Genomic DNA, 26,069 nt, shown 5'->3' with positions numbered 1-26,069 from the left:
TTGTTTGAGTTGCATAGGAAACACTGTTTGTTCCAGAGGTGGTGTACAGGGCTACCCTGAAGTTTGTTACCTCAAGCTTGAAGCACTCTGGAGAAGTCCACAGAACATTCTGTGTCTCCCCTTCTCTTGTGCTTGCCTTTTTTCTTTTCAAAAATAGCTTTTGTACCTGTTATTATTTATTTATTTATTTATTTATTGTGTGTGTGTGTGTGTGTGTGTGTGTGTGTGTGTACATTTGCTTGCGCGCGCACACACACACACACACACACACACACACACACACACACTTGTGTTGTGTGTATGTGGGGTCAGAGGACAACCTTTGGGAGTTGGTTCTCTCCTTCCACTATGTGGGTCCCAGGGATCAAATTCAGGCCACTGGGCTCTGTGGCAAGTTCCTTTACTGGCTAAACCATCTCTCTGCCTGCATCTGGCTTTTATGTGTGGTCCCAGGGATTGAACTCAGGTCATCAGGCTTGATGATAGGTGCTTTTACCCATCTTGCAGGCCCCTTATGATCCATCGTATTTAGAATTAAATTAACATCGCCCCAAATGCCTTTTATTGCTTCAGACATTAAAAAAAAACTCCTTTAAAGGGAATTAAAAAGCAAACACTTCTGAGCTGTTCTTGAGACTGCAGGCTTGGATTTGTTTTTCATTAAATTAATTGCCTCCAGACCTTTAAAGTGCAAGGCTGTACTGTTCTTATTTTTACTTTGATTAACTCAACTACTCTGTAATTGTGTTTCATAGAATCAAATCTCCAATAAAGACTGACAAAGATGTCTGAACACGATCAAAACTTACATGAATGTTTGTGTTTGGTCCTCAACCACAGAAAGTAACTATGACTTTCTCAGTTAGCTTGGTGATGGCAGAGGGACACACACTTCACTTTTCCTCCTCTTTTCTGTCTTCCTCCCTCCCTTCCTCGTCACTTCTCGTTGTCCCTTCTTCCTCCTCCTGTTTGCTTTCCTTTTCCTGACCTGGTAGGTAGCACAACAGAGGCTAGAGTGGGATGTGCAAACAGTGATTTTCTCTGAGTGTGAACTATGTGGCATTGACGCTGCCCTGAAACCCCACCACAGTGACCTTTGATGCTCCTAAAGATCCCCAGTCTGGGATGTCAAGGGATGCCCCTGGGAAAGCTGGCAGCCACTCCAAGGCCAAACAAAGTGCATGTGGCTAGGGGCTGAGAACCTTCTACGCAGTTTGCCTCAAACTGGCCCTTCATTTTGTAGTTCATTTTCTCCTAAGAAAACATCTATGGTGGTTGCTTGGAAAGGCTTAGAGTAGCCTAAGGTTTAACGTCTCCAATGCCCAGTTCCAAAGAAGTGGATTGTGAGATATATTATGGGAAATATTTTTGGCATCATGGCTTTGACTGAGAAGGTACCAATTTATTTTACTACAAGAAAGGAAGAATTCCCAAATCTTGGGCAATAAAAACATCACTTCTGTGATAATGGGCTCTTTGCACTTTAATTTGCTTCTTGTCTGTGTTGTCCTGAAGGTGAAAAGAGTGGCTGACTCATAGTGACACTTGTCTGGTGGCCATGTTGCAAAGTTCAAGATAACAGCCATGAGGGACACGTTCAGGTTAGAACTCAAACTAGGGTTTCTAGCATCACTCATATTCCTTTCCTAGTCATCTGTTTGGCATCCTCAGTGGACTAGGACTGTGCTTGGGCTAGGAGACTGTAGAAACCATGAAGGATAAGCTTCCTGACCACTTGAACAGCCAAAATAGATGTGCATTACAATTTTGTTCAAGGTAGGACATGGGGGCGCATGCCTTTAATCTAAACACTTGAGAGGCAAAGGCAGGCAGATCTCCAAGAGTTCAAGGCCAGCCTGGTCTACATAGAAACTTCTGGACTAGACAGGGCTCTGTAGTGATTTTATTGATACCCTGTCTCAAAAAGAAAAAGGGTATCTAAAATGTCTTCAAGCTGTATAATACATATGGCATATGGATTTGTGTTTAGACTCCAGTCCAGTCCCTAAAATGTCTTATTACATACATGCAAATGTCTGAGTGCCTTGTGATCCAAACCACAAATAGATGGGTCTCAGTCTATATCAGTTTTATTCATCTTAGGAGTAAAGTGTTTCAGGGCCTGAACAATGTGGGGTAGATGGGGAAAGCAAATACTTCAAAAACTGAAAAGACCCAGACTAAAACAAAGGAGAGAATAAGGCTGTTCTGAAAGCCTGTTACAGTGTTTCCAAAAGTGTAGAAAGGGCTGCCAGTGCTGGTGTTCGGAATTTGGCAGCTTTGAGGGTGGTTGGAGTAAAATAAAAGGACTGTGTAGAGGGAGTGACTCACCATTTAAAACAGAGCATGTGTTTAAGGTCAACTCTTTATTTTCACCTCCAGAGTGTGACCATGTGTTCTGGGTCGGCCTCTGTGGCCCAAAGGGCCAGAACCTGTACTCCCCATTTGTAACAGAGGTACACCATGTGTACCAGGCAGGTGCCCCGACACCTCGATGCTGACTTTTCTGTTTGTACTCACTCCCCCAAGGCAGGAGTAGAAGAAAGAACCTGAATTGGCAAAGTTTCACCCTCAACCAGGTTGCGTGGTTGCAGAGAGACTTATTGTAAGAAATTGGCTCTGGGCAGTGGGTGCTGGAAGGTCTAAAGTCCACTGGGTAGATTGGCAGGCTAGAGCAGAGTTGAGGCCACCCCTATCCTACCCATCCCCGATAAGATCAGAAAAGTGCCTGGAGAAGGGGTGCCTTTCATTTTTTAAGGAAGTGCCCAGTCTTTCTCTGGAGGGTTTTGGTGGAGTGGGTGGCACCTACTCACACGATGAAGGGTCATCTGCTTTACCCAAGTCTGCCAACTGAAATGTTAATCTCATCTTAAACCTCCCCACCTGGTACCTGGCCAAACACTTGGGAGCCACACCCTAGCCAGAGAGGCTTCTAAACCTAACGCAGCTGGTTTTTCTCCCTTTCGGCTCATATGCATGCCTCTATACCACACCTTATCTCTGTATAACATCTGTAACAAGGTCATGATTCTGCCTGACATGATACAGCGATCCCGCACACTATAGAAAACACACTCACCCTTTCTCAGAAGAGGATGTGGAGTCCATGGGCGATGTTCCCACTCCTCCTTGCCATCCCATAATTTAAATATGCTAGCGTAGAGTCTGTGCATTCTACCTTGTTTGGCAAGAGGCTGAGAGAAGGGAGTAAACAGACCCAGGCACACAATATGCATCCATGACAAGGAAGAAAGAAATACTGGCAACAGCCATGCCCTTATTTCTGTAAGTGGTCATGTGGTCTTAGATCGTCTTCTAGTCACTCCCTCTCTGTTGCCCTCAGTGTGCACCTTACAGGTGCTATTTCACCAGGTAGAATGACCCAGGCCAGCACAAATCTTGCCTGATGGGATGGTGAGTTTTCCATTTACTTTAGTCACAGGGCATGGTGACATTAGGGGATACCTTAAAGGATCACATGTACTACTACTTCATTGTGGCGTAGCTACCCTATTTCCCCCTTAGCCATCAAGGAAGATGATCACCGCCATCTTTGTTGATTGCAAAGCATGAAGAGCCCAAGGTGCAGGTAGTGATCTGAAGTTCTAGGCCAGTGGAATTCTGTGGGCCCTGGTGGAAACATCCTTCTCTGTGGAACTAATGCCTGCAGGTCTGCTAAGCACAAACTGGGACAAGATGGGACGCTAGGAGGATCCCTTGGGTAATGGGGATGATGCCATGCCAACTCCATGCCTTGCTTCCTGGACCCATGCGTCTTGGTTGTTTGAGAAACAGCATCACATACTGGTCACACTAAGGGCACACACCACCATCTGAAGAAACTTGCATAAAAGTCTAAGGACCTCCACTTGGACTTTCCCATTGTCACTGTGAATATTGTGGCAGCTGGTGAGTTAGCTAGTCTAGTTATACATTCTGGGACTTGGGAAATAACCATAAGACAGGTTTGGAAGGAGGATGTGAGGTAAACCTCATTGGTCACCTGATGTCCATACTGTGACAGTAGTGACATGGTCACATTTTGGGTCTTCTAACATTAGTGTCAGTTCAGTGCCAACTCTCAGTAATCTCTGAAGGTTCTGGTAACTTTCTTTCCTCTATGTTTAGGGACTATGCCAGAAGGCCATGGACCCCTTTGGAGAAGGCTGGGAAAGATATGGAGTAAACATTTGGGCACTGTAGGGAAGTCCTTCCTCAAAAGGACCTAGACTCTACATCACTTAGGAATTCTGGGGTCTGTAAACTGGCTCAAGTCTGGGAATTCATTACTGGAATGTGATTCTGTCTTCTTACACTTGGAGCTAGTCTTTTGTCACGCTACCTAGAGCTGTCCCTCTTAACAGATCAAGTAAGAATCCAGCAGCTTCCAACGCTTTCAGTTTTAGGAGAACACAGTGAACGAACCAACACTCTGGGTCCTTGTGTGTCAGTCTATTTTGCTGGGCCGTTTTAACTCTTGTCTGTCATGGCAATTCTATCCTTGTTATGGGAGGTTAATTAGGTGCAGACATTTGACCCCTGCTTTCCCAGGAGCTTCCCTGCATTTAAGTTTTCTAGTCCCATGGCATTGGCTCCCACATTCCTAGTTAGTGTTCCTTTACAAACAGAATATTACATACCTATTTAAAATGGAAAACACATGCACACAGTTGTTTTGGAGTGTAGCACACCTCCTGTGTGCCACACTCTGGACCCCACTTTTAGGGTTTACTGGGGCTTGAGCTTAGAGAGCCGTCTAGAGAGAGAGAAGGGTGATGGGTGGGTCCTGAGGAGCATTGGCAATCTTTGCAAGGCAGCTACTTCTTCAAGGCAACTGCAGTTTTCAATCAGCATGACAGTTGATTTTGCCAGATGCTGGCAGAGTGGCTGCTTCAATTGGCAAGCAGATTTGTGGACTGTGTAGTGGCGTCTTGCTGGTGAACCTGTAACGGCAGCTACACCTCTTTGGGCAGGGCTTCAGGTAGACTGGCAAACAGATTTGTGGTGTCCCTGTCTGCATCGTAATCTTCCCCAGATGTTTTTAGGTCAATTTACAAGCTTGTGTTCGTCACTCCTCTTGCTGCTGTGACAGACTATCTGAGACTACCTGACTAATCTTTGGATGGAAGAGTCTATTTCATCTCATGGTTTGAGGGGGCTGGCCATTATGGTGGGGGGAGGCATGGAGGCACACACATGCGTGCTGATCCTATCACATTCACAGTGGGGAAGTCCCCAGCTGGATTCCTCCTTTCCCACCTCTTTTTCAGCTGAGTCCTCAGCTCAGGAAAATTACTGCCCACATTCAGACAGTGCCTCCTTCTCAGTTAAATCTCTCTGGAACAATGCCCCTCTGACAGCCCCCGGGGGGGTGTCTATTAGGAGGTTCTAAACTCCACCAAGTCGACAATGATGATTACACTGTTCATTCCTTGACTTTTCCTACAGGTATTTTGCAAGGCTGAGAATTTGATTTGTCTTGTAATTCTGCTCTTGGCAATCTCTGCCTGGAGGCCAAGATTAGGACCTCCTCTAGGAGATTCATAAGATCTATGTACTGTGTGAGCTGCACAGTCAATTCTAGAACTCTTCTGCCTTTATTCTGTGCAGGACAAGAGAAACAACTCTTGTTGTTTCATTTACTCTTAGTTGACAACAAACAAGCAAAACAAAACAAAAAACCCTCTCAGTTACCAAATATTCAGAATATTGACTTCATATGTGTTTGATTAGGAGTGCACAGGAGTGGTGTGGTGTGTTTGCACCTGTATCATCACACCAAGGTATGGATTATCACTGATCTTGTCATTGAAGGAAATAGTCAGTAATGCTAAAAAGGTAAAAGGCCATTTTAATTCCAGAAGTCCCCAAACCAACTCAGAGAATGAGGTCGTCAGGGTCTGTCCCTCAAATAAGCTGACTATATCTGCATTGACAACAGTTTAAAAGAAACCAAGATCTGTGTTTGACTCCAGAGAAACAGATCTAGCATGCGTGCACACACACACACACACACACACACACACACACACACACACACACACACTGATTTTGTTCACACAGTTGTGCATTTGGCTGTTAACTTCCGAATCTGTAAGGAAAGCCAGCAGGCTAGAGGCTTAGTAAAGACATTTTTGTAGCTTCAATCTACAGGCTGCTTGTAGGCAGAACAACTTTATGGGGACAGTCTTTCTTCTGTAAGGGCCTTGACCTGATTTGATAAAGCCCATTCACATCATGAAGTATAATCTGATTTTTCTTAAAGTCTACTCTCTTTCTTTCTTTCTTTCTTTCTTTCTTTCTTTCTTTCTTTCTTTCTCTCTCTCTCTCTCTCTCTCTCTCTCTCCCTCCCTCCTCTCTCTCTCTCTCTCTCTCCCTCCTCTCTCTCTCTCTCTCTCTCTCTCTCTCTCTCTCCTCTCTCTCTCTCTCTGTGTGCTTGAGTGTGTCTATGTATATGTCTCTCTGTATGTATGCCTGGGTGTGTGTGTGTCTGTGTCTATACATGTGTCTGTTTGTCTGTGTGTGTAGATGTAAGGGATTATGATAGGATCAGGCTGGCCCAGAACTTACTATATAGCCCAAGCTGATCTGAAATTTGCAGGAATTCTCCTTCCTCTGTATACCAGAGTTCTGAGATTAAAGACATGTACACTCTGTCTAGCAACTATACTGATTTGAATGTTAATCTCATATAAAAATACATTTTAGCAACATTGATATTGGTGTTTGATCAAACATCTGGCTACCATGACCTGGCCTGGCTGACTCATAAAAACAACAGTCACAGTGGCCAAGAACATTTCTTTAGAAATCTGTACAACATAGGAACTTAATCTCCAAACAGAGGCTTGGTAGAGTCACAGGGCCAGGAAGGAGCCATGGGCAGACAGACAGACAGACAGACAGACACACACACTCACAGGCTTGGTGGGGCCACATGGCTGGGAAGGAGCCCTAGACAGATAGATAAGCTTGGTAGGGCCACAGGGCTGGGAAGGAGCCCTGGACAGACAGACAGACAGACAGGCAGGCAGGCAGGCAGGCAGGCTTGGTGGGGCCCCAGGGCTGGGAAGGAGCCCTAGTAGAGACAGCAGTAGGTTACCAGTGTCTTTGTTCAGGTACCCAGCAACAGCTGGTAGAGTGGCATTAGGCAATTTTCTCGTACATAGCTTTGTGGGGGTAGGGCTCTTCCCATTGTCACTAATTCTCTAATTTCTCGTCTGGACTTTTTGAAATTGGGAATGTGTATTTTTATAGTTTCCCTGCCACACAACACCTAGCCATGCTTCCATGAAGTACATTAGGATGCTGTCTGCTGGAGTGGTGGATAGAGATAGGCTGCAGGGAGGCAGCACACTCTCTGGTCTGCCACAGTGTCTCTCAGAAAAAGCCACATGGCCTGTTGGAGTCCCAGGTCATTTGTTAATGAGGAAACCAGCCTCATTCCACTCCCTCGGGGAGTTTATGACTACAGTGACAGCAGGGCAAACATTTGCTAGTCATCATGATTCACACTAAAAAGCCCTATCAGAGCCTGTCCCCATAGGGTGCTGGCCCACATCCTGCCTGAGAATGAGAAGAGAAAGTGTAGTCCCAGTTTGGCTTCCTTGAAAGCTCTTGGCCCTGGGGCTTAGTCAAGTAGTATTTTCCAGATCCCAAGGTTACCATGTATAATATCATAGAGGAGACTTTACCTATGGCAGGTTCCTTCTTCAAGGGAATTTTGAGACCTTGCAAATGAGGTTGTCTCTCTCACCCACACAAAACATGTGCACACCCACTTACTTTTGTTTTTACTATGCAATTGTAAAAATTTACTATGTAATTGATTTTTACTAAGTACATTGAATATAGATTTGGCAGTCACAGGTGCTAATTCACTGGTGCCCATTAATCCAGTATGGAATAGCCGAAGGCACATCTCTCCACGCATCTGGGGAGCTGGGACTTGGGATAGTGATGTTGGTGAGAGCAAACATGGAGCTAGTCCTTAGCTGAGCACTGTGCTCAGTGCTTCCCATGCTTCGTAATTCTCTAGACCTTAGGAGACAGGCTTGTTAGCAACTCCAGTTTACAGAAGAACAAACTTAGGCTTAAAGAGGCCAAGTTCGTCACTCATACATGAGTGCATGAATGTTGAGTTGAGTGGCACGGTTGACGTTTGGATCCCAATGTATCTGACCCCATGGTGGGAAGTGGAGTGGGGGAACCCTTTGCTCCATAGACTAATTTAGTAACTTCAAAAATACTTTTTGTTCTTTGTCTTTAGAGACAGGGTTTCTCTTTGTAGACCAGGCTGGCCTTAGACTCAAAGATCTCTCTGCTTCTCCCTCCTGAGTGCTGGGGTTAAAGGCGTGTGACACCACAACCTGGTTTAAGAATTCCTTTAACTTCTGAACTTTACCATGTAGTTGTGGGATTCAGAGATTGCTTCTCTAGTTCCTTCCACTCTTGGAAAGATGGGAGACTATTGGAAGGAAGGATTTAGTCGGGCCATTTGCCCTTGGCTACCCTCCCTGGAGAAGAGTCTTCACAGTGCAATTGAGTGACACTGAGCAACTGTGGACCTGTCAGGGGTTATACATCCAGAGACAGAGTGACCCAGTGGGAAGGAAGCCCCTACACTTGTGCCTAGTGGGATAGGATAAAGGATTCTGGAATGTGTGGTGATATATTGTTTATGATTTATTAAAGCCACTGGAGATCAAAATAGCAAAGCATCCACACTAGTTAGCCATAGAAGCCAGCCAGTGGTGGCACTCCTTTAATCTCAGGACTCAGGAGATGAAAGCAGATGGATCTCTCTGTGTTCAAGGCCACCCAGGGCTACATGAGAATGCCCTAAAAGAGTAACAGAGCTCATGCCTTTAACCCCAGCACTAGGGAGGGGGAGACAGGAATGGTATGGCTAGGTGGAGAAAGGAATAAAAGGAGGAGAGAGCAGGGGGAAACTGAGGGCACTTACAGGCTGACATGCACTGGGCTGGTTTGTTTGATCCTAATGGGATGTGACATTGGCACTCATCCTTAGTGACTCATTATTGCCACCTCCTCCCTCCACCCCCTCCTCTAAACTCCATTGCACTGGAACAGAACCCCAAGGCCCTTCTCTTCCATAAGCCTGCCTTGCTGAGCACAAAACTAACAACAGCAATAAAACTAGCATCCCAAGTCCTGGCTGCTCGGAGCCTCATTCATCTGTCAAGGATTCTTTAATCTATCTAGTAGATGCCAGCATCAGTCCCACTTAAGGGAGGGGAAACTGAGGCTCAGCACAGTCAAAGACATGAATCTGGAATGTCAATTGGTGTCTTTCTGGCCCTATCTGAGGGTCCTGTAGTATGAATAATAAAGACCCAGAGACAGATATTGGGGTTCAAGCTGAAGATCAGAGAAGCAAAGCAGCCAAGCCACCAGAGAGCTCTTACCTCTACTAAGACTGGGGTAATCCTGTCCTCAACGTGGCTGCAGACTAATTCCCTAAGACTGGATGCCAGCTCTGAGACCCTGTTCCTGTCTTATATTCCTCTCTAGAGTTGGGATTAAAGGCATGCACCACCACTGCCTGGCTTCTATGACTAACTAGTATGGCTGCTGGGATTAAAGGTGTGTACTACGGCAGTGGCTAGCTTTGCATTCTGATCTCCAGACAAGCTTCATTAAATCATAAACAGTATTATCACCACAGGGTCCTTCCAGGACACTGCCCTGTATTCTGTCATGCCTGAGTCTGATCAAGCTATTTCCCACAGCTTGCCAGTGTTCAGCTATTGGATCCTATCCAGTACCCTGTGACCCGGTGACTGGCCAGTGTGAATGCCTGCCTGGGATAACGGGAAAGCAGTGTGACAGGTGTCTCTCAGGAGCCTATGACTTTCCCTACTGCCAAGGTAAGGAAGCCATGTTGGGAGCATGGTTCTCATCTGAGTGAGTCTAGCCAGCCTCTCCGAAGCTTACCAGTCTTCTCCAATTGACAACAGCCACCCTAGATGTTTGGCTCAGAAACACACACATCATGGGCTCAACCTCAGAGGTGATTAGTGCCTAATGAGAACAATTGAAATCCCCATTCATAAAAATGTCTGGTTTTCTAGTTCACAGTCACTTGTCTGCATCAGTGTGGTGAAAGGGACCCAATGGAGTCTGCCCTTGCATTTGTTTGGCATCAGGCTTTCTCTTCCTAGTGGCTTTCAGTGGCCTGCACACCATCTTTGCTGTGGGCTGCAAGTGCTGTGTTCTGCCCTTCCCCCAGCACAGAAATAAGCTGCCTGCATTTCTCCCAAGCTCCATAGTGTGGGCAGCCCCAGGGTGTATTGTAGCTCTGCCTGGGCATTGCAGAGGTCTCTTGTGCTGACTTTCCATCAGGAGAATGTGGCTTCTGCAGGAGCCCTTCTGTTCCTGGTGACACGAAGGGTCACCATTCAGAGCACATGACATTTTCCAGAACTTTCCCAATCAGAATTCTCCAAACCAGATTTTTCTGAGGGTAGAAACTTCAGGGAGCAGTGACAGGACTTGTCCCAGAAGGGTCTGTGTGGACCTCAGGCCTGTAAGTGCTGTGACAGAGGAGAGTAACCATGACTATACTAGAGCTGGAAGTGACTCTGGCCATCCTGGGAGAAGCCCAGGTCTGGGCATGGTCAGCATGGAAAACAAAAGGAGAGAAAATGACGTGTGGGCTGCAAGAGAAAAATGGATCACAGTGAGAAGGGAGAGGGGGACATCATGAGAAACTGAGGCAAAGGTAACATAGAGGAAACGAAGGCAGAAAGGTGAGGGGTCATTTGTAAAGATATACCATCCTGTTGTGGATATGTTCCTCAGAAGCAGGCTCAACCAAGCTGCTGTCAGTGTAACACTGAGACATTGCAGATGCTCTGCGACAGCCTCTGCAGGTGAAGGTCGGAAGTAACCAGCTGATGTCACCAAGAACCTTAGTACACGTGGGCACAGTGGGTGACAATAATCAGTTGTCTCTCAGCTACAAAATGAAGTTAGAAATTCTGTAACTTCTTTTGATGGACAATTAAATTTGTTTTTATTTTAAAAGGTGCAATATTGCCCTCTACTGGAAAATTCTAAAGATGCTAAAAATTTCAGTCTTTCCTAACCACCCATCAGAAAGGAAGTTTTGTAGGGCAGAGGGAGGAGTGTGTGTGGGGGGGGAGGGGTTGAGGGAGAGGAAGAAAATATGATTTTCTTTGAAATATATATTTTCAAAATATATTATATATAATTTTCAAAAATAAGTTAAAATATATATTAAAATAAGTATATGAAACATTAAACAAAGGAAGGAAGTTGTATTCCCAGACAGGGCTGACTTGTTGCAGATAAGTAGCATAAAGACCACCAGGTGAGCCTTAGTGTGAGTCACACACAGGCTTTGCCACTCACCTTTGCCACATCTATAAGTGTGGGTGCACTTTTTTTAAAAAGCAAAATTAAAGGATTTTGTTTTTGAAGTATCAAAACCACCAGCCAGACACTTGTATCATTTCTGAATCATATACAGGGCCCAGCAGTGTTTGTGACCCAGCTGGGACCGTTGACTCTAGCTTGGTAAGTAGGGGAAATCTCTGTGGAAACTTCCTGAAATTAACATAAGCACAGATCCAATGTCTTAAAGAGGCCATGGTTCCTTTTCAAGATGTGTATGTAGTTTGTGAGATTTATTTTTTTTAAATCAAGAGAATAAGGTTTATTTAGATTCTGTGTCCTACAGTCCTAGAGTCATCTCTTCCTGGAGGTTTCTTCGAGGGTGTTGCCATTATGGAGAGCCATCGAGGCTCAACCACTGGTCAAGAACTTGTGACATAAAGCTGGCCATTCACAAAACTGTTGCATGGTCTCTGCTTCATTCCAAGCACATACTGTGCTCATTTGAGCAACTTCCTTAGACTCGTAGGACTTGTCTCTCCTCACAGCATAGGAATGCAATAGCAGGCTCTGGAGGACAAGGGACAGGAGGTTCTCTTTGCTCTTCCTGCTGTGAGGTTTGATGACACTGAAGCCAGGAAGGAGTTTGACTCCTCACACCAGTCTCCCCTGTGAGACACTCATAGTTCTCAATAAATGTATGGTCTATAGTGTAACGGCATTAACAGATACTGGCATTTGTGTGTGCACACACATGCATGGGTACGTGTGCATGTTAGATGTGGGTGTGTGCATACATGTATGTATTTGGGAGTTAGAAGGCAATCTCAGATGTCATTCCTCAGTGACCATTCATCATCTTATTTCAGGTCTCTCACTGGCTCATAGTTCACCAAGTAGGCTAGGCAGCTGGCCAGTGAGTCCCAGAAATCTGTCTGTTTTCACTTCCCAGCACTGGAACTGCTTGCATCATCTCTGGCTTTTTAAATGTGGCTTCTGGAAATCAAATTTGAGCCCTCACACCTACAAGAAAAGCATTTTAGTGATTGAGACATAGAGAGATCTTAAGATTTTCCTTTCTCTGTATTTTTCTGACTGCATTTAACCAATTTGTTGGTTATTCATGTAAAATGCAAGTATGTAGTGAAAAAGTTCAGGGGCTAGAGAGATGGCTCAGTAGTTAAGACCATTTACTGCCCTTACACAGGAGGTTCATTTCCCAGCACCCAAATAGAGACTTATAGCCACCCTTAGCTCCAGTTTTAGGAGATCAGGTACCTACTTCTGACCTCTTTGGGCACCAGGCACACACATGGTGCACACATATACATACAGGTAAAGCACTCAAGACACATATATGCTGTGCATACATACATGCAGGTAAAGAACCCAAGGCACACACATGGTACACATACATACGTTCAGGTAAAATACTCAAATATATCAATTATACAAACTTTTTTTTTCTTAGAGGTAGATTTAACCCAAAATTTATTTATCTTTTGATTTACAGAGTTTAATGAAGTACTTATAACACTGTAGGCATTCAATGAGGCCAATTAAATTCTAACTAATGACAGATGACACTGACTTTCTGAGGCTTCCATGGATAGTGTTCAGCACTGGTGTTTGGAGACCAATTTCTTGCATATAGTACTTGTAACATCATGTCACAGTACTAATTCTACTTTTCTCTGTCAGTGTCACTGTGAAGCATTTAGCTCCACAACACAGTGTAGCTTCCTTTGATCTTCACTTAGTGGGAATTTACATTTCTGTGCCAGCTTCTTTTATCATTTATTAACTGCAATCACAATAACAAGAATACCACAGACATGAATACAAAACAAACATAAAAGTCAATCAGTGAAACTGATTCAACCGATTTATACAAACTTTTTTTTTAAGTTTGGAAGACTCCTTAAAGCAACCTTGTGCTTTAGTAAGTCCTTTGACTTACCTTTAATGGCCAAAATTTATTTTGATGATGACACATGTTTGAAATAGGTCTTAATTTGGGATGCCAAATGTCAGTTTGATTTTCATTTCAAGGGTTATTGCCAGTGCAAGCCTCATGTTGCAAGTCCTACATGCAGTGTCTGCAAACCACTATATTGGAATCTGGCCAAAGAAAACCCCAATGGATGCTCAGGTGAGCTGTCTCATAAACCTCCATGTCCTGCGATGCCATCATCTCCTTATTTTTGTCTTCTCTGTGCTCACATTGACAAGAGAGCACTTTGTTAAACCAATTATGCTGCATAATTCTTTAGTGTACTCCACCTCCATTCAGGGAAGAATCTCTGTCAATTTCAGACAAAGATTTATCTATATTGTTTCCATATGAATTTTGTTATATGCAAAGGCAGCCACTTGATAAATGCTTGTGAACTCATTGTTTTTGTAAACCACTCTTCCTGGTGTAATTTTATGCACATACTACAGCAATGTCATATAATACTGCACGTTGGTTTTATACATGTATTAAAGCCAGGATACCAAGTTTAAAACACATAATATGAGGTCTAAGTGAAGTGACTATCTTTGGGTAGAGTGTATTTTTATATAGGCATGTCAATAATGACCTTGACATTGGAAACCTTTATAAACCCTGTGCGGAGTAGCCATAGGTCAGCCATTACTCTAGATGGATTGTATTGATCAACCTATCCTACTAACCTTAGAAAGCAATCCTGTTTTAGACTCCAGCTGTGCAGGCTGAATGTTGCTTAAGTCCACAGAGAAGCCCAATTACATGAGTTGTATTGTAGGCATATGATGTCACAAGAGCTGGAAAATGGTAAAACCCCTGGCTCATAGACACTCTCTTTTATCTTCACAGAATGCCAGTGCCATGAGGCAGGGACAGTGAGTGGAACTGGAGAGTGTGGGCAGGTAACATGGGTCAGTTTGTCACGTGATGCCTGTAGGATGCTGCTGTGGTTGACTATGGGATTCCTGGTGGAGGTGCAAGCCCCTTGTTAGTCATGCTGACCATGGGCATACTTTCCCAGTCCTGGTTACACTGCTTCCTATTGTGTGCTGAACCTGTTTTCCAACCTGAAGTTTAGTAAATCCCATGTATCAAATGCTGCCACTTGGCTCATTTATTCTACAGGGAGATGGCGACTGTAGCTGCAAAGCTCATGTAACTGGTGATGCCTGTGATACCTGCAAAGATGGGTATTTCGCTTTGGAGAAGAGCAATTACTTTGGCTGTCAAGGTAAATACATATGGCAGGGTTTGAGCAAGGCAAAGTGCTGAAGGACAAAGGCTGCCAGATCCCACCTTGACTGGCTGCGGCTGACTTTCAAGGACAGCGCTTAGACACTCTGTCTTGAGAACGTGTCCAAATATTCAGTAACACTTGGCCATGCATGTAGCCTAAATAATTAGTGTTCCCAGACAGAAAATGACATTGGAATTCAAGATTTAACAATAACAGTTAATTATCTGGACCTTTTGTGGTAGGGTGTATGTGCATCAAGCCCATTGCTGCAGGGAGTTATGTTTACTAAAGTTGCTTCAAGCTCTGACCTTGAATCAGCAAAACACCTGGGAAAATGAACTCATGTATTTGTCTCTAGGGGCAACCAGATATTTGTCTCTAGGGGCAACCAGCTGCTTTGAATTTTTTTCTGGAATCTAAAATTAGCTTTCTGGGTAAAAGGCTGTCTTTGTGACTAAGAATCCTATATCAGTCTGAGTAATGTAAAATATCCTTGTATTATTTATATTCATCAAATTGTACAATTAAGCAGAAATCATCTTCCTGACTATCCATAGCTATATGTGTGCCCAATAAGTGTAAAACACACTACCAAAAGGCCATGGAAAGAACCCCACAGCTGTTTTCATTCGGGAGGTATAGTAATGGCACTTGAGAAAGTTACAGACAGAAACAACCAGTCATTTGCAGTCAGTAGCCCTATGGCTTTGCCAAGTGGGACTTCCCAACAGGGAATTATACTTCTGGTAGGTTGACTTGTTAAATGCTACTTATCACTGCTGTATATTACCATGGCCTCTTGCAACCAGCAGCTCTCAGCAATGGATGTGTATGCCTTTGTGATGGAGGCCAGAGGTCCGTGTCAGGCACCTCCTCAGCTATCTCCACTCTGCTTTTAAAGACAGGGTCTCTACTGAACCTGGAGCTTGCTAGTTTGGCTAGCCCTGATCAGCAGGTCCCAGGGATCCTCCTGTCTCTTCATCCTCAGCACTATCATTCTCTCCATACTGTTCCTCTCTCCATGTCTGTGTGGGAAACACTTCACTCACCGATCCCTCTTCCCAGACTACTTAACCATGTTTAGCTCCTGGGCTCACCTTCCACTGGACAACAGTGTACCCTCCTGCTGGTTTATAGTCACACATCTTGAAATTAGAGGTGGACCTTTGAGGGGACAGGCCATTTTTGTTTAGGACATTCCTGTCTGATATAAGGGATGGTGGAGGAAAGAAAGCATCCATCACAGTGCTGACAATATCAGAGCTGTTTCTCATGGGAAAGGAAACATCTGGAAGGAAGGTAGTTTGGTAGTAACCCAGCTCTTTCTTGACTTTTAGGGTGTCAATGTGACATTGGTGGATCACTCACCACCATGTGTAGTGGGCCCTCAGGAGAATGCCAGTGCCGAGATCATATTGTGGGGAAAGAGTGCCAGAGGTAAGTCTTGGGGAAGTTTCTTTACACAGTCACATTGTTGAGGCCATCTCACACTTCCCGGTCTCTGCCTATCCTGGGGTAGAGAGGACAGAAGCAATCCTAAGGAGGCAGAGGAAGCTGTTGATATAATTAGAGCCTGGACACGTGACCATGAACTAATTAGAACAGGAGGTCAGGAGGATACCTGTAGACACCAGTTCTGTGGCACAAGTTATGAAACCCCTACACCCCAAAGTCCCCAGGCTTGAAGTGAACAGATGTAATAAACTAGGGTACACTGTGTCAGATGGAAGCTGAAGCCTCTCTACAAGCCACAGCATGGAGGTACCAGACACAGGGGACCAGGTTTCTAGACCAATGACACACAGTTCCTGTTTGTCTCCCTTGAGTGAGGGAGTGAAGTCAGGTGATTAGAATAAAGTGGTGGAATGTCTTGAAACAGAAACGACTGGAAAGGAGTGCTAAAAACAAAAGCATGAGGGTGAATACTTGGAGACGGGGCGTCTATGCATATGCACATGTGCCTCTGGTTGTGATTATCCTACTGTAAGTTTTTCCTCAGTGGAAGGAGGAGAAATTGAAATCTAAACTCCGAGAAAGGAAAAGTTTTCAAAATCTCAGGTACCCTCTCCACCTGCTTCATAAACAGGTTAATTAAAACACTCTTTGGTGTAGTTCTGAGTCCTGTTGGCTGTGACTGTCCCTCAGTGTCTCCAACACTTGGATTCTAAAAGTCAGGGCCACCTGGCTGTGCTCTTTCTCAGTCTCTGTCATTGGCCCTTGTAGCTGGGCATTCCAGTAGAAGTGACACGCAAAAGCACAGAAGAAAAATAATACAACCCAACAGTTATCTACCTACAGATGAAAACACCGACTTTTCACATTTTAGCACACAGGAATATGCTCTGAAATTTATAGTACAGCCTTTGATATGATAGCAAATGAAAACTGCAAAACCAGCAATGTGTGTGACAAAATCACTTTGCCCAGATGGGCAAACCTTGTGTCGTTGGTTCTAAATCTTTCCAAACATTAGCTCATTCATATATCTGAGCTTGTTTAGATTTCCTTATAAGTTTAGAAGGATTTCACTGTGTTTCCTAACTAATTTTTGTGGTCATAAATATATATTAATTTTAGAAATTTCAATAAACTCATAAAAATAAAAAGGCAAAGAAAAATCTGCACTGCACCACACTAAGACAACCTTGCAAAATATTTTTGGTGTAATTTTATTTAGGAGTAAAATTTAGCATTTTTCATGCAAATTTTAAAATCAAATTTTCCAATTGTACATATCGTAAGCATTTTTAATATGTCCTCAAAATATTAATGCCTATAGAATGTTTTCTAATGTATTTAATTTATAATTTTGGTTCAGTCATGCTGCTTGCAAGTTGTCACTGCTTTAAACATGCTCGAATTAATTCTTCAGAATGGATTCCTGGATGAATTACTGAGACACTGGGACAAACACTCGTAGTGGACAGTTGTAAATCCTCTGAGGGGATGCAAGCATTCCTCTCAGTACTCACAGTACAGGGCCATGGCTTTTATTCCCATTGACTGATGGATCTTTATGTCCTTAAATCCACTAAGTGTTATTAGCATCTTACCCTTCTTGCCAAATTAGCATGTATATCTGTGTGAAGAACTTGAATCATTTGAATGTAGAAGCCACATAGCATGGGGTATTATTGAGCTTTCTTTGTGACTGCCACAATTGGACTTGTCAAAGGAATCCACCCATTAACCTCTAGATGTCTCAGAGGGGAAAGGCACCTGTTGCCAAGCCTGGCCACCCAAGTGCAATCATCAGGACCCATACAGTGGAAGGAGAGACCCAACCCCAGCAAGTTGTACTTTGACCTCTACAAGTGCTTATCTGTGCCTGCATGTGCACATATGCTTATGCACACACACACACACACACACACACACACACACACACACACACACACACACACGAAACATGACTATGATAAAAATTATATATACATGTTTAGTATATAAACTATTATATTAGCAACACTGCCTGGCACATAGTAACTGAGTTTTGAAAAATAGATGAATATGAATTTGTGAAGGACTGAGTGAGCACATAGCAATTTATTTATTTGATTTTATTAATTGTTGGCAACCACTGGAACATGGTAGAGGGTATGTTGAGGTCCTCATGACTTGTGCTAAATGACTTCCTCAATTTAGTGTTTGGTACTGGGTGTGTGCTCTGTGCCAATGTTTCCCTGAACTAAAGAATGACTTAGAGAAAGAGTGGGAACAGCCTTCTTCTGTTCTTACTGAATGGCTTAGTCAGCTGGTGGCACTCCTTCAGCAGTGTCTATTAGGAAAGGACACCAGATTACCAACAAACCTAACTTCTACATCCCTATTTGTTTGTGATTTCTAAAGGCCTGAAGATAGCTACTATTTCCCGGATTTGCACCACATGAAGCATGAGGTTGAAGAAGGCACTGGAACTAATGGAAGAGACATACGGTTTGGATTTGACCCTTTGGTATTCCCGGAGTTTAGCTGGAGAGGATACGCCCCGATGACCTCAGTACAGGTATATAGTCACAGGGCCACCACTCATCGCAGGGGGCTCACACATACGTCCACAACACCCTCAAAGGCCTAACAACTACACTGTCCCAGAGACCTACTCCAGGATTTGTTTTTATCACGAGTATTGGCCAGGGTTGACTTGAAGGCTAGGGTTGGGATTTAGGATAGGAAAAGATTTTAACTCATAACCATGTACTTGGATTTCCTAGTTCATTGCCACTAAATCAGAAAATGAAAAAAAAAAATAAAGGAAGTGTTTGTCTCTGGAGGCTTTTCATAGATAGAAGGAAATTTCATAAATGGTGTTAAACTATATTAAAACATAGAGGCCATTCTTCTTTAATGCCATTTTGGAAAATAAAAATGAGTTGACTTGAAGACTTCTAAAAAAGCTAGCAGCCCCTCTAGCTGGCAGTCCTGCTGTGTGGCTCAGACTGGCCTGAGCTCTAAGTCCTCCCTACATGCCCCAATACCAGCTTTGTGTCACTCCCCCTGCTTGGTGTTATTGATTTGGGGCGGTGCTTTTCAAACTGCTGAAATACTCCATGAGTACAGACTAAAGTAAAGGATGCACTTTGGTGTTGCTTAGTTTTTCTTTTCTTCCTCCTTTTGTCTACTCTTCTCTGCTGCACCTATGGAGCTTGCCTTCACAGTGGAGTAAGGGATGTATACATTAGTTTTTGACCTGGAAGACTTATGCAATATTTACAGACAAACATGTAGAGTCATTGAGTAGTTTTTATCCTCAGACCTTCTCTTCAAGGCTGGTCTCTTCAAGCTCCTTCTAGGTAGACAAAAATAAATCACAGTAAGAGACAGGATCCGATAGCCATGCTCACCCAGTACTTATCCTGGGCAGGTCAGGACTAGTCTATAGAGAACCCCGGGCCAGTCCATTGCTCTCCTGAAGCCCATTGACACATGAGTGCAGGCAATACATGTGAGTGCAGGCACACTGGGGACGGTGTGCACACATGTGAGTGCAGACACACTGGGGGCGGTGTGCACACATCTGAGTGCAGGCACACTGGGGATGCTGTGCACACATGTGAGTGCAGGCACACTGGGGACAGTATGCACACATGTGAGTGCAGGCACACTGGGGGCAGTGTGCATAGATGTGAGTGCAGGCGCACTGGGGATAGTGTGCACACATGTGAGTGCAGGCACACTGGGGGTGGTGTGCACATATGTGAGTGCAGGTACCTGCAGAGTCCAGATGAGTGTGAAAGCCTCCACATCTGGAATTACAGGAATGTGAGCCACAGGATTTGGTGCTGAGAATCAAACCACATTCTCCACAAGGTCTGAACTGCATCAGCACCAATTCTATTTCTTTAGTGGACATCTTCATTATTAATAAAATTACAGTGGATTCCATCAAGTCCTGATAGGAAGTGACTTGCACAGCCTGGTCTAGGTGTTCTTAGAGGTGTTTGATGTTTGACAAAATATTTGGTTGGCCCAAAGAGACGCATTTCTAACAATGTTCTTTGTGAGGAAGTCTTTGGGTCAGAGGACCTGTGCTGTCCCTTGCATAACCATTTTCTGTATTCTTTGAAGGCATCCTTTCACATTTAATTCCCAATTGGTATCAAAACTAAAAAAATGAATTCACCCAAACTCTTAGGGTTGGGGGGAATTCCCAGGTGCACCATTCACAGCCTATGTGTCAGAACTGGTGATGATCTGGAATTTAGCTTTTGCTGTCTCTGTGTGTCACTCAACACATGTCCTCTTCATTGAAACCAAACTAGCTGGGGGGGAGGATGAAAAGAACTGTGGTGTAAAAATTCCCACACCTTGTGAACTTGCTTTGGACCACAACTGTATCTGGACATGTGGTTTATGGTTCTTTATAACAACAACTTATTCTCAAGGCTGGAGGGATGGCTTGGAAGTTAAGAGTACATGGTGGCTCACAAGCATCCCTGACTCCAGTTCCAAGGGATCCCACTCCCGCTTTTGACCTAAATGAACATACATATATGCAGGCAAAATGTTTATGCAATACAATAAATAAATGATAATTTACTTGTGTTATCAATTCTTATGGAATGTTGTGTGACCCCAGAGCCTGGGAACACACAAGACCTCTCCTCTAGTTTATTGATAAAAGATTGAGGTAAAACTTCTAAGGCAGAACAGGGATGTTTAGTTGCATCTAGGTTTTTAATCACAATTGTATTTGGTGTCCTTAATCTTTGCTCCCCCACCATCACTGTCTGCAGCCATTTAGATGTAAAGTTTTACTTGTGAAATGGGGCTCGCAGGGGCCTCTCTATCGAGTGGTGGTGTGAAATGACACACTTTCCTTTCCTTCTCTCTCTTCTGCCTTTGATTTTTCCCAGTCAGTGGTGGTTGCCCCTGTCACTGTGATCCTCTTAAACTAGTCCATCTAATACTGCATTCTGTTTGCCTGGTTACAAAAAAAAGGCCAAAAGAGAACCCTAGTTGCTGAGGGAGTGAATTCCACTGCAACTGGAATTGTAAGTGGTTTGCTTTCTGTTAGGCCTGCCTATTTCTGCCTAGTTACTTGGTATTTATTGAGTATGTATGCGTGTGTGTGTGTGTGTGTGTGTGTGTGTGTGTGTGTGTGTGTGTATGCACACATGCAAGCATGCATACACGTCTTACAAATCTAATAGGGAAACTTAAATGAAGTCACTGGTTTGCTGGCATTTCTTTGCAGCCACCTTTCTCTTCTACACTTCATGGATTTTTTTGGGGGGGGTACTTTTCAGAATGAAGTAAGGGTAAGATTGACTGTGAGGAAATCAAATCTCTCCTTGTTCCACATCATTTTGAGATATGTCAACCCTGGAACTGAAGAAGTATCTGGCCGCATCACTGTTTATCCATCCTGGGCAAAGTCGGGTAGGTATAATTTTAAGCCTCTTTACTGCACCTTTGTTGTTGTTTTGCTCTTTAGAGACAGAGCCTCACGACATAGTGCTGGATTGGACAGGCATGAGCCTCTAAACATGGCTTCACCTCTTTTCAGTTGAGGAAGAATCAATATACATGCTTTTGGTTTTCACAAAGTCCATCATCCTTAGAAAACATTAAGCCCATGACAAGATCTGATTGGACAGCTCTCTTGCATCCTTCCTTACCATTGATTGGTGGTCTCTCTTGCATGGTCTTCCTTACCATGATTGGACAGCTCTCTTGTATCTTACCATCTGATTGGATGGCTCTCTTGCATCCTTCCTTACCATCTGATTGGATGGTTCTCTTGCATGCTATCTGTTATAATTGCTTTCTCTTCATTTTGTGCTTCTTTTACTTTTGCTGTTAAATTATCATTAATTGTCATTTTAAAAGTCAACATAACAATGCTCAAATGTTGACTATACTCCAACCTCAGGGATCATGATACCTTTAGTGATACAAAACAAATCTGTATAGATCACTCATGGGGTAGTGGATGCCATCTTGTTTGGCATTATTTGGGAGTTGTTGGCCTATTCCCCTTAATTCCCCCATGGTTTTAAGCAAGGAGAAATAGAGGATGATTGGAATTGTAAAATGAAGGTCAGAAAATATGAAGTTCAGGAGAGGTCCAGAGACCCAAAACTTCCTTCAGAGGTGAAGACTTCCTGAGCAGAGAGGGTGTCACACAGCAGTCAGGGGCAGCCCTGGAAACATATCTTCCCTGGAACTAGGGCTTCAACCAATCCCAGAAACATACTCAAGAAGTCATTTGTAATCCTGGAATGGTGCTAATGGAAACTTGACTCAGTATCAGGATGTCAAGTGTCATTATTTCATACCCATGGCGTAGTTGGAGGTGAGAGAAATAGTGGTCCTTTTCCCAGGTTGACCCAGACAAGCATGTGTGGCTGGAGGCTAAGCAGCTCCCAGCCACTAGAGAGCTCTAGAGGGCTGGCTCTCTTTAATGTGAGGATTAGTGGCCTCATGCAATAAGAGCCTTGTGGACTGAAGAGACCAAGCTGTCCAAGCTCATAGCTGGTCTTGGTAGATGGGCTGTAGACTCCAAGCTCATGCTGACAAACTCATCTGCTCCTGGGTGTTGTCAGTGGTCTGCCCTCTCTCTGTCCACACAGACTCCTCTGCTCCTGGGTTGTGTCAGCGGTTTGCCCTCTGTCTGTCCAACTAGAATACATTTTGGCTTGTTCTCCTGCTCTCTGAGATTGTTCCCTCTAAGTCTGAATCAGGAGTCCAGTTACATGTTCCTAAAGTCATGTATGTCTCCTCCCCACTACCACTGTCCAACCTTCGAGTCCCTCTGTCCACACCTTTAGTACCATTGTCGCACGCTTTCATCTCATTCTGCATTCCGATCTCTCACTTTTCATGTCCCCAGGGAACATGAACATGAACATGAACATGCTTGCTGTGTTCACTGTGTTGCCTGCAAACAGCCCTGGGCCTGGCACACAGTATGCCTTTGTGAATGTCTATAGAATGAGAGTCATGCAAAGATTTGATGCAATTATCTCCTCTCAAGAAGACCCTCAGACTCAGGCACTAGATGTTTGTTTGTTGGCAGAAGAAATGCACAATATAATCCTGGAAACAAGTAAATAGAAATCTGGGTATTTCCTAATTGCAAAGTGAATGTATGCTCATGAATAAAAATAAAAATAATCATCTCCTCCAGACACACAAAAAAAGAAATCAACAAACCATATAATATAATGAATACATACATACATCTGGAAGATAGGTCTTGGCCCCTGTTATCAAGGGGGAAAAGGCAGGGGGATTACTAGTTTGAGACCAGTGTGGTCTGTAGTGAGTTCCAGGCCAGCTAGTGCTACATGGTTGACTCTGTCAAGTATATACTTGGACATTAGTAAGCATATCTAATAACCCTGAAGAATTGAAACCCAAATATCTACCACTGCTAACATCTTAAATTGTCTTTCTGATAGGTGCTTCTCAAAGCAAAGAGGTGACCTTTCCCCCAAGGAAGGAGCCAGCCTTTGTCACTGTCCCTGGAAATGGCTTTGCAGAACCATTCTCCATCACACCAGGGACATGGATCGCCTATATCCAGGTGGAAGGAGTCCTCCTGGTAAGCTAGAGTTCTGAGTCCATGTCTGTGGAATGTCCTGGCCCTCAGATAGTCTTGTCCAGTGCAGTGATCCACAGGAAGACACTGAAATCATATGCATTTCCCTTTTACTGCAAAAGAAACTGTGTGACTTTTGCCCTAGGAGGACATGATAACAGAAACTTACTTAAAAATTATGTTTTGTATCTTTCCAGTCAACTAGTCTTGGACAAAAATAATCTGTATGTCTTCTGTATGTAGCAAACTATAACTCAAAATTATCAGAACAAATGCAAGGCTCCTATAAATACATGATCCCCCACCTTCCTAATTTTGTTCAGTATTTCCATTAGGAAGCAGAAAGGCACCTAAAATGCACATATACCCCCCAACCATGCAGAATAATCAGGAGAACCAGATAAAGAGGAGGCACAATAGCAGTGAGATTTGGGGATGTGCGAAGGGAAGGGAGGGGCTCCAGGAGCCAGGGGTGCCCCAGCACGTTCTACTGTCTTACCTAGTTAAGAGTCCTACAGCTGATCTGACAAAGACTCCTCGGATTCACGGAAAGCCAGAGGAGCCATAAGGGGCTTCTCTGAGGCACCCCTCTTTGTCCACACTTCAAGCTTGTTATAACTTGTGGCAAGGTCATAGATAAAGTGTTTGATACACATTTGATGTCTTGTGCTTTAGGTGGGAAACATAAAATTCATCCTCCTGGCACATAAGGAAGTCGTTTTTTGTTTTTTTTTTTTTTTGTATTTTGAGACAGAGTTTCTCTGTATTGCTTATTGAGGTTGTCCTGAAACTCACTCTATAGACCAGGCTGGCCTCAAACTCACAGAGATCTGCCTGCCTCTGCCTCCCAAGTGCTGGGATTAAAGGCGTGTGCCACCAACGCCCAGCTACATTAGGAAGTCTTAAGCCGGTCACACAACCCTGAGCCTGCCTCCATTGCTTCTCCAGAATGACACACTTATCCTTGTGTATCTTTCCCAAATGCAAACAGTGTGAAGTTATATAACATCATTTGGCCCTTGTTTTTCTTGCGCCTTCTTGGCAAAGGGACTTTATGTCTGAAGAAATAAGTCAAAAAGGATACTTGGCAGGCATTAGAAGTGGGAAAAGGAAAATTTCTGCAATGCCAATATGGTTATGAAGCTGGAAAGATGATGAAGACTTACTACCTAGGCATGGGAGATGCCAAATAGCATTACACTGATGTCCTCATCACATGACTCCATTCTCACTGAGCTCTTTGTGTTTAGTAAGGTCTTTGGTACTGTAGCAGTCATATGTCCAGCTCAGGGAAATGGCTTCTAGAACAATTAAAACCAACCAGCTAATAGGGCCACTGAGTTTCCCCAAGTCCCAATCTACTCCCCACCTCCATAAACGTTTCATCCTGAAGAAAGAAAATGCTTTATGGGCCACATGTGAATCTCCTATTAGAGGCAAATATCCTGTCTCTTCCCTTCAGCACAAATGCAGTGGGGCCACAGATCCTGAGATCACTGGACACTGTCAAGCCACCCATGTCTGAGAGCCGAGAGCACTGCTCTATCCTGAATGCTTAGCTGCCTTGACTGCAGGCTTCTTTTGGTGTGATTGATGAACTGTCGTTCTTCCATTTGCTAGGACAGACAGTGAGGCTGTTCCAGTCTGACGTACCAACATCTCCAACCTCCACCATGTGAGCCCTGTGAGCAGGGAGCAGGGTTGGAGCTGAAGCCATGTCAGTGGTCAGTAGTTGGTGCTCGGTAGTGATGAGGGAAACAGCATCTCAGCACAGCATCTTTTTTATATAAATGATTTATTTATTTTTATCTCATGTACATTGGTCTGCCTGTATGAGGGTATTGGATCCCTTGGAACTGGAGTTACAAACAGTTGTGAGCTGCCATGTGGGTGCTGGGAATTGAACCTGGGTCCTCTGGAAGAGCATCAGTGCTCTTAACCACTGAGCCATCTCTCCAGCCCCTCAGCAGAGCATCTTAATGATGTGATTCAATGCCTTTGATCATTGGGGGAGGAGATTTATAAACCGGAAGATATAGTAACATTTCCTGTGGATCTAGACATTGCAAATGTACACACTGTAGCACTGATCTCCAGGGCGTGAAGAACTGGTAGGGAGTGGCCTTGTGGGTTCTGGTGGGCCAGGATGAGGAACAAAAAAGTTTATCTGAAGTTGAAGTTCACCAGGGACTTCCCTGGGGCATCATTCACTCAACAAACACATTTGTTCACTTATTACCAAGGTAGGCTTACTATATGATGAATAATGCTCCCTGTGGTCTTCATCTGCTAGGATTACCTGGTGCTGCTTCCCCGGGACTACTATGAGGCGCTCATCCTGCAAGTACCAGTCACAGAACCATGTGCTCACACAGGATCTCCTCAGGACAAGTTAGTATGGGGTGGGGCAGGGG

The 26,069-nt window shown here is 44.0% G+C and overlaps 1 protein-coding gene across 1 annotated transcript in view; it reads left to right on the top strand.

The window, feature by feature from the left end:
• Positions 1–26,069, top strand: part of Lama3 (laminin subunit alpha 3) — a 241,351-nt gene that overhangs the window by 80,101 nt on the left and 135,181 nt on the right. The window contains exons 13-22 of the mRNA XM_035440276.1: positions 9,753–9,890; positions 11,516–11,562; positions 13,432–13,531; positions 14,222–14,274; positions 14,498–14,603; positions 15,947–16,046; positions 18,459–18,615; positions 21,359–21,491; positions 23,516–23,658; positions 25,949–26,046. Coding sequence (XP_035296167.1) covers positions 9,753–9,890; positions 11,516–11,562; positions 13,432–13,531; positions 14,222–14,274; positions 14,498–14,603; positions 15,947–16,046; positions 18,459–18,615; positions 21,359–21,491; positions 23,516–23,658; positions 25,949–26,046 — 1,075 coding nt within the window. The remainder of the gene's footprint in view (positions 1–9,752; positions 9,891–11,515; positions 11,563–13,431; positions 13,532–14,221; positions 14,275–14,497; positions 14,604–15,946; positions 16,047–18,458; positions 18,616–21,358; positions 21,492–23,515; positions 23,659–25,948; positions 26,047–26,069) is intronic.

The sequence above is a fragment of the Cricetulus griseus genome, chromosome 2 (genome assembly GCF_003668045.3).
Source record: "Cricetulus griseus strain 17A/GY chromosome 2, alternate assembly CriGri-PICRH-1.0, whole genome shotgun sequence".
Lineage (NCBI taxonomy): Eukaryota > Metazoa > Chordata > Mammalia > Rodentia > Cricetidae > Cricetulus > Cricetulus griseus.
Note: the sequence above shows the minus strand (reverse complement) of the source record. Positions and strands in the feature narration are given on the sequence as shown.